The sequence below is a fragment of the Halyomorpha halys genome, unplaced genomic scaffold (assembly GCF_000696795.3).
Source record: "Halyomorpha halys isolate HHAL.00 unplaced genomic scaffold, Hhal_1.1 Scaffold263.1, whole genome shotgun sequence".
Taxonomy (NCBI): domain Eukaryota; kingdom Metazoa; phylum Arthropoda; class Insecta; order Hemiptera; family Pentatomidae; genus Halyomorpha; species Halyomorpha halys.
This window is the reverse complement of record NW_027105032.1, coordinates 1169961-1180006: the sequence shown is the minus strand read 5'-3', so window position 1 is coordinate 1180006 and position 10046 is coordinate 1169961. Positions and strand designations below refer to the sequence as shown.

General features: G+C 30.8%; 1 protein-coding gene across 1 annotated transcript; it reads right to left on the bottom strand.

Moving 5' to 3' along the window:
* Positions 1-4305: 4305 nt before the first annotated feature.
* On the bottom strand, positions 4306-4801 carry LOC106680461 (NADH-ubiquinone oxidoreductase chain 4-like; the record flags this gene model as incomplete). Its single annotated transcript, XM_014420183.3, is given in 1 exon segment — positions 4306-4801. A coding segment is annotated over 1 exon segment (495 nt), but the record flags the coding sequence as incomplete, so codon positions are not given.
* Positions 4802-10046: the final 5245 nt, after the last annotated feature.

The window sequence follows — 10046 nt, the reverse complement described above, 5'->3', positions numbered from 1 at the left end:
GGAGGATTATCAGGGATTGTTAAGGATGAAAGATTAAGAATTAATGGGTTAGGATGGTTAAGGAGTTTGGAATAAAAATACGCATATCTGTTTTGGGTTCAATGGGTAGATTCTCCACATGTTTGTATCATGTCATAATATCACTAACAGCAAGTTTACTTGATGTGTATATATGTATACAGTTGTAAATAACAATAAATAAATTATTAAAAAATTTATATATATTATCATAAATTGACCAAATATAGATATATATTTCAATGTATACATTTCGATGAACATACTTAGATAATATTAATATTAAATGAATAATATCAAATCATAATATTATTTATGGATTCCATAAGCTTCTTTAATAGCAAATAAGGTGGAATGGGAGAAAAAAAGTATGATTGTATTTTTTCTAAATATTATTATATAAAAGTAAAACTTTTTCTTGTTACTACGAAAAACAATATGAGACATTTAGAGCAAAAGTAAAATAAGTTAGTCTCTTAATTATTTTAAATTATAAAAATTAATTTTTATTATAAATAATTATTTAATTATTGAGTTCATTAATAAAAAATCCTTTTATATAGAAGAATTTGCTTGTGACTTGCCAGTTTTAACAGAAAAAAAAGCGGTTTCTATAAACTTCACGAATTCCGTTAAAGTTTTGCCTATCTCTAAACCCCAGATTTCACTTACGCCACTTTTGCTTTTCACGGCTCATATGGGTACTTTAGTAGGAAGTATAAAAAGATAGATGAAAGGAATATGGTCCGGGTGCGGTCAAGAAAAACTCAAATAGTAGAAATATACTAATTTAATTTGTGGTAATGAAAAAAAGGAATCGGTATTTTAAATAAAAATGCCATAATTATTGATAAATAAAAATAAAATCCAAAACCACTTACATCAATTAATCAAAAGTCCAGAGTGTAGCCCTTTATACTAATATAAAAAATGCCTAATAATAAAGGCAAAGAAGCAAATAAAGTATAAAACAATAAATAATAACCAGCAGACACACGCTCAGGCTGATATCCCTGAACTAAAGATAATAATATGAACAAGCCAATACGAAAAACACATCCACTAATTAAAATTATTAATAATTCATTAATTGATTTACCCTCACCCTCATCAATCTCATTATGATGAAACTTTGGGTCACTTTTAGGCATATGTTTGATGATCAATACTTATAAAAATTAATAAAAATGGATCTAGAGATTCCATCACCAATAACATCACAAATTATTATTCTTTAAATTAAACTACCATAGATCCTTAAAAAAACGAACCAAACATAAATTAAATGATATAATAAGTAATTAATAATACATACCGATATAAAATATAGTTATGATAATTATGTATACAGTAAATACAATACATGTATAATACATTAAACTGTTTTAATACTTATTCATTTAATTTATATTTCATTTTTCTAAATCAGGCATTTCCTATTGTTACTATCATTATCATATCTATATATCTCCTTCTTTTATTTCATGTATTCGAAGTTTAAACTGACAACGGTTCCTCCCCTCCACATTATTTACTTTAGATATTCTACCAGTTATGAGACTTAAAACATTAGGGAATCATATAATTTTGTTAATAAGCAATTCTTAGGTTATCATATGGTAATTAAGGAAAATTGGAAATTAATGACCTAAAATAGCCTGCATAAAGTTTTTTTTTTTAATTTATGTGGTTCTAAAATTGTATTAAGGTATGATAAATTATTAATAATATTGTTAAAGATCTTATGTATAATAAAAGCTGATTGTGATAGATTGTCCTTGAGGATGATTTGACTGAAACATCGGACTTATAGAAATAAAAATTGTTTTGAGACTAAAATTGGATAAAATTTATATTATTTAAAGAATAATATCCAGTTTCAAAAAAGTGTAAAGATTATAACTATAGAAAAAAATATAAAAATGTTTATAGTAACATTGTCTTAGGCGTTTACTTATCCTTGGTTCGCTACGGCATAGCGCTAAGTAGCTTCATTAATTTCCTAACCATCGTTGAAACTTCGTGTTAGCTGCCATTATTACCTGAACATTATAGTTCACATTCGTGTTTAACACCTTAGGGACCCGATCTGAAATTGTTAACATACCTTGAGCAATTTAGTGGCAATTCTAATAAAGGCAGAGAGAGGAACACTGAGGGAGGATGTCTGAGGTGAAAGGTGAGTTTGAGCCGGCTATCTGATCCGAGTTAATGGCGTAAGTCGTGAGCGAGCCGAGTCCGCTCCGGATATTAAACCAAGCATCATCTCTCAATATCTGCCTCCACTTATTAAATGGGTGTCTACTCCTTCGTGTCTTCTTTTCCTCTTCTTACAGCTCGTGGCAATCATAAACCACTTGTCAATTATATCTACCAATTCGGAGCAAGTTTCGAATATTAATATTCAAGCCATTAACAAGCATTGAGAGATTACTGAAAATATTATGAAAAGTACAAGTAATCCTTTTAGCTCACAATGGGATGAAGGACCGTAACGAATTTTCGAACTTTTTGATGTCTATTAGTTGCTAAATTTCTTATCTAAATATTAGTATAAATTCCAATAAATCCCACCAAATCACATTTACCCTTCGTCTTGCACCACAGTATCTTTTAATAATAGCCCACTTATTCCTTTTGAACAGATCCGTTACTTAGGACTAAATCTGAACAAACGACTGACCTAGAATACTATTACAACATTTACGAGACAAACGGTCCAAACTTCCAATTCATTATAAAAGACTGATCTACATGACTGTTATAAGGGCTATCTGGACATACGGAGTTGAGCTATGGGGCTCCACTAAACCATCTAATTCCCCTCGAATCCAATCCTTACAGTCCAAAATCCTTCGTGAAATCCTTAATGCTCCTTACTTTGTCACAAATCAAATCATCCATCAGGACCTCAATGTCCTATATGTTGCCGATTTGGCCAGAACCAGATACCAATCCTTCCATGATAAACTTCCCAACCACCCAAACCAACTCGTTTCTAACCTGGCTTCTCGGAGGATTATCAGGGATTGTTAAGGATGAAAGATTAAGAATTAATGGGTTAGGATGGTTAAGGAGTTTGGAATAAAAATACGCATATCTGTTTTGGGTTCAATGGGTAGATTCTCCACATGTTTGTATCATGTCATAATATCACTAACAGCAAGTTTACTTGATGTGTATATATGTATACAGTTGTAAATAACAATAAATAAATTATTAAAAAATTTATATATATTATCATAAATTGACCAAATATAGATATATATTTCAATGTATACATTTCGATGAACATACTTAGATAATATTAATATTAAATGAATAATATCAAATCATAATATTATTTATGGATTCCATAAGCTTCTTTAATAGCAAATAAGGTGGAATGGGAGAAAAAAAGTATGATTGTATTTTTTCTAAATATTATTATATAAAAGTAAAACTTTTTCTTGTTACTACGAAAAACAATATGAGACATTTAGAGCAAAAGTAAAATAAGTTAGTCTCTTAATTATTTTAAATTATAAAAATTAATTTTTATTATAAATAATTATTTAATTATTGAGTTCATTAATAAAAAATCCTTTTATATAGAAGAATTTGCTTGTGACTTGCCAGTTTTAACAGAAAAAAAAGCGGTTTCTATAAACTTCACGAATTCCGTTAAAGTTTTGCCTATCTCTAAACCCCAGATTTCACTTACGCCACTTTTGCTTTTCACGGCTCATATGGGTACTTTAGTAGGAAGTATAAAAAGATAGATGAAAGGAATATGGTCCGGGTGCGGTCAAGAAAAACTCAAATAGTAGAAATATACTAATTTAATTTGTGGTAATGAAAAAAAGGAATCGGTATTTTAAATAAAAATGCCATAATTATTGATAAATAAAAATAAAATCCAAAACCACTTACATCAATTAATCAAAAGTCCAGAGTGTAGCCCTTTATACTAATATAAAAAATGCCTAATAATAAAGGCAAAGAAGCAAATAAAGTATAAAACAATAAATAATAACCAGCAGACACACGCTCAGGCTGATATCCCTGAACTAAAGATAATAATATGAACAAGCCAATACGAAAAACACATCCACTAATTAAAATTATTAATAATTCATTAATTGATTTACCCTCACCCTCATCAATCTCATTATGATGAAACTTTGGGTCACTTTTAGGCATATGTTTGATGATCAATACTTATAAAAATTAATAAAAATGGATCTAGAGATTCCATCACCAATAACATCACAAATTATTATTCTTTAAATTAAACTACCATAGATCCTTAAAAAAGTAAATCAAAAATATCGAACTTTAAAAATATTATATTTAAAGGAATAATATGAAATAATATTAATATGTATTCCCGAATATTTACAGTATTTATAAATGATAAACCTCCGTAAATATAACCATGCTGAGTAAAAGAAAAAATATAAATTCTATAACAACAACTTATAAAAGATAAAATGGATAAAAAAATAAAAGTTATATAATCTCAAGAAATAATTGAATTAATTAAATAAATTTCCCCTAATAAATTCAAAGAAGGCGGGGAGGATATATTATTAGAACAGAATATAAACCAAAATATTGACAATCTAGGTATTATTAATATATAACCCTTATTAATAAATAATCTACGACTTCTTCTACGTTCATACAGAATATTTGCTAAACAAAAAAGTCCAGAGGAACAAAAACCATGTCCTAATATTATAATTAAAGAGCCCATAAATCCAAATCTTCTATTAGTTATAATACCACAAATTACTATATTTACATATATTATATATTATATTTAAATTAGTATATTTCTACTATTTGAGTTTTTCTTGACCGCACCCGGACCATATTCCTTTCATCTTCACACACGGTCAATCAATAATCTTCCAGTATAAAAAGATAGGTTTGGATTTACTAAATAGTAGAGTACCTAGACATGAGCGTGTTAAAAACTGATTTGTTTTAAGTTATTCAACTATAATTTTTAAATTAGTTCATTAATTAACGTAGTTAATAATTACTTTTTTATTCCTACTTATAAAGAGGAATCAACATTCAAAAGTTGTCAAATGGTCATGATTGATGCTGTCACATCGAGCGACCCATTTTGGACATTTTTCGGTTATAAACTGAAAGCCCAATATTTTCAATTAGGTTTGTCCTATGCTGTTTGTGAATTTTTATAAAATATTCTTTTCCTTACGCAAAAGTTACGCCATACTGTTTGGATAATTCCATATTCTTGGTAATTTTCATCTTCAAACTTTCTTATGAAATCACCAGTTCATCTGCCATTTCTAATATGTAATCAAATCTTAATCAGGGCTTTTTTAACTTTGAGGTCTTTTTTTAGTGTTTGAATGAGACCATAATATCGAATTATCATCGGTTTTAAGTATTTTTACTTTACTCTAGCTTGATTGGATAATCGAGTGAGCTAGAATGAAGGGTAGTGAATCTAAATAAATGCGTTTATTTAATTTTTTCATTTAAAAAAACTAATTCGTAGCTATCTATAAAGTAAAGAAGAATTTTAATACATGAGTATGTAATTGTAAATAGGTAAGTTGGGTCATATAATAAAATAAAAAATAATAAAAATATATGTAAAATAATCATAAACCAGATTTATAGAGAATTTTGATTTCAAAAAAAGATTTAGTTGCAACAGACCATAAGTAAATTCAAAAATATGATGTGGTATATTTAATATATAACGGAAAGCCATGGGCTAATCTCGACGTCAGACCGGCTGAAACTATTGTGGAGGAACTCAAACTAAGAGGGTTTGGACATCTTAAGATGGAAAGAAGCGCCAGGGAGACTTACGAGACCTGCACGAAAGTGAAAAGACCCAGAGGAAGGCCCTGCATCTCCTGCAAGGACAGTGTAAGGGAGGCGTTCAGGAAGCATGGAATGGATTGGAGTAGGAGAAGCGAGTTAGTTCAAGAAACATTTGGGGCAGACTCTATAAGCGGGATCCTTACAGAGGTAGAAGAGTAAATGAGTATGATGATGATGATGATGATAACGTGTTTTCATGGCAAATAATTAAAGTTGTAATTAAAAATTGGCAATGTATTATAATATTTTTTTTAAATTATTTATTTAATGTAATTTACAGCTGTACAAAATAATACAATAGGTAAATATGTAATATGTTTCATATACACTTGAAAATCTTGGGAAGGAACCACCCATTGGTGGTACTTCAAACATTAATTTAAATTAGAAGGTCCCGTGCCTATCTTCTTTTCAGACGCCTCGGAGGATTATCAGGGATTGTTAAGGATGAAAGATTAAGAATTAATGGGTTAGGATGGTTAAGGAGTTTGGAATAAAAATACGCATATCTGTTTTGGGTCAAATCTGCAACGAATGGGATGTTAAGGTCTTTATGGATGAGTTTATTTGTGACGTAATAAGGAGCATCAAGGATTTTACGTAGGATTTTGGGAAGAGTTTGTTGGTTTGGTGGAGCCCCAGAGCTCAATAATTTATATTAAAATTGCTAAATAGAGGTGAATATGGTGCTAGACCGAAAGTTTGTCTCCCAATACGCGTGAATAAAAAAATACAATACGAGACCCTCTGTGGTGGTTAATTTAAATATATATATATATGCTTTAATTTAAAACCAATTCGTGGCTATCTGAAAAAATTAAGAAGATTTTTTTTTCCACTCGTAGAAATCACCCCTAAATGGTTGCTAATGGCCTTGAAAGATACTGAGCTAAGGAGATGAAAATATATGATTTCTCAAGAAAAATAAATTATTAGTCTAAAAAAAAAGAAATATGTGTGAGAAATTTGACTAAAAGGAAAAAAATAATAAATATTATAAGGTGGATCGATAGGAATCCATTGTGCTCGGAAAGCATAACTCAATAAAAAGTTTCTCACTCTCTATAGAAACCTTTTGAAATAATTATTATATCGTGGGGAAGGAGATATAAAAGTGACGGTTACAGCTGGCTCATGCTAAGGAGGCTGTTTACATGGACAATTCGCGAGAAGCAAAGCCGTGCCGACAAAGTGGCCGACGGGCGTGCTTTCGCCTCCGCTCGCTCTTAATTACAAACAGACAATGAGCTTCAAAGGCAATGTTAATTGTCACTACGTGAGCGGTAATTCTCAAATGGGGCAGATCCGAACCAGGGGGACTCTTTTATGGATTTCCATAGCCGCGATCTCTTTGTCGAGTTCAACCAGCCTCTCTTTGTCAATCCTGGCCCTCTCCAAATCGTATTTATCCATGCTTCATCACGTTCTTCTATTTATTCATTTATTGCCCAGGGTCCAATATCTTCATTCTCCTTGCCAATACCCTCTTAATTTAATGGCCACGTAGGATAAAGACTCCGTTATAGGTAGGATTACGGACAATCCGGATGAAGAGGATAGCTAAGAGAAGGCTCGTTTATAATAGTCATAATCCATGGCACATCGGCAACGATCATCACCACTCTATTTTCGTATTAACTGTTTAAATAGAAAGATACATATTTAACTTGATGGATACAACATGAAATTCCGACTGTCGAGGTGTCCAGTAAATAATTTGTTTTCTTTTTTTAATTTATGACCATGTTGAAAAATTAAGGTTGTTGTTAAGAAACTGCTCGTAGATTCCGACTATTGCAACATTTACTAGACAAACGGTCTAAATTGCCAATCAATTACAAAAGACTGATCTACATGACTATTATAATGCCTATCTGGACATACGGAGTTGAGCTTTGGGGCTCCACTAAACCATCAAATTCCTCAAGAATCCAATCCTTACAGTCCAAAATTCTTCGTAAAATCCTTAATGCTCCTTACTTTGTCACAAATCAAGTCATCCATCAGGACCTCAATATTCCATATGTTGCCGATTTGGCCAGAACCAGATATTGTTCCTTCCATAATAAACTTCTCAACCACCCAAATCCACTTGTTTCTAACCTGGCTTCTCCTTCATTACCTAATAATCCTCCTAGGCGTCTAAAAAGAAGATGGCCTCGAGATCTTCTTCTCTAGAAATGTTATTGGAGTATCAGTGGGTAGAATCTTCACATGTTTTTATCATATCACTATGTCACCTACAGCAAATTTACTTGTTGTATATATGTGTATACAGTTGCAAATATCAATAAATAAATTATTTAAAAAAAAAAAAAAAAAAAAAAAAAAAAGGTTGTAGTTTCATCCTGGTATGAGGATTTCAATCTATATACCTAAATAGCGAGTCTGTTCGGTTACGATAGAGGTAGTACATTATTTGTAGAGATATCAATTTATTTTTAATATCAAATAATAAATGAATATTAAAATATTGCAAAGTAGTAAAGAAACAAACAAAGAATATTAAAGTTATGGTATTTTTAAGTCCTTACCCCACCTTCCGACATTTGGAAGCATAAGCATCTAGGAGGTGTATACTAATATTGCTCATAAAATCTTCAATTTTTATTTTTAACTTCGACGAGTTTCCATGATCTGCTTTCGTTTTCTTCTACTCAGTCCGTTAGCCTACTAGTGGTGGAGTCTCTTCTTTCGGGGTTGTGTGCCGATCAAACTGCAATTTTCTGCGTACATAAATTTTTTGTACGAAACTCATTGTCGGTGAGGGCGAAGGAGTTTCCATCAGTAATTGGGTCCTGATCGAAGGTATTGTCGCTCATGATAATGTATTGTGGTTTAACCGCCTCAAATCCAGAAGGGATCTTTTCAAGGCTATGAAGCTTGGCTTTTAAAGGAGTAGCACAAGTGATGCTACTTCTGTTGTCGGACCCTCATGTGGCCACTCATATTGGATTCCTTCGTAAATTACGCCATTCGAACTCCTTTGGCAAAAAGATCTGCCCCATCCATGTTTCTAATTCTAAACGTTACGTAAGTCTAAGAGGAACCCACTTAGCTTCAAAACGTGTCCAGACAATAGAAAAGTATTTTATGAAAATGGCACCTTTATTGGTCGTTTAATATCGTTAATAAACTAAGTTCAATTCTCAGATAATATCCTCCCAAATAATGTCCCATTTTCTTCGGTCCTATGCAATCTTAACCCGTTTTTGGTTTTCTACAGAACTAATGAGCTTTCATTGTTAATGATCTTATATGTCTTATGGAAAAGATGATGTAGATATGTACCCTACTGCTAAGATCTACTACAACTTTTTTTGAGTTAAAATATTAGAATCAAACCTATACTTACCTAGGAAACAAGAGATGTACCCTTAGGACATAGAGTACTAATCAAACAATTGATTTTATTTCGTTATTTTACTGGTTTCAGGTAATAACTATCAAAGATGTTAGAAAATATGAGTTTTATAAGCACTATATGTGTGCCTGAACCTAATCTAAGCTCCAGAACTAATAAAATAGATAAATTATTAATATTTATTAGTTAATTTTTATATTATATATACTAACTTCTTGTTTGAGAGTAGGTAATTAATTTAAAGCGGGACTTCTTAAGATCTTTTCTCTAAACTTTCTTTATTCTTCTCCAAAGTTTTGGCCCTTAGTTCAATACCAAAGTGGCCTTGATTGGATGTAATCAAGTTTAAAATTTTTTTTAATCACAAGCTATCATGACCAAGTTTATTTGTCTTTAAAGATATGTACAAATTTATTATATTTGTATATAGATATCTTTAAACAATTTACCATTCAATCCTCTTTATAATCCCAGCTCCACTAACCTGATTAATATTAAATGAATGAAACTAAGATACCTAAGAGAGAAGTATGTTAAACAGTTTAAGTTGATTGATATAAAAATATTGATAAATTTTACACTTTGGTACATCAAATTAATCTGAAATATGAGCCGGAACGTAGGAGAAAATTAATGAAATTTGAGAGAAACGATCATAGTAATTAATTGTATAATAATGGGGAGTTACAAAATTAATAAATAATGAGGTGTAGATAGTTGACCGTAGATTAATGATTGGAGAAGTTTGTCGGGGGGTGCGATCAGCAAAGAACAACATAAATAAACAAACATTTTATGCCGACGTTTCGAC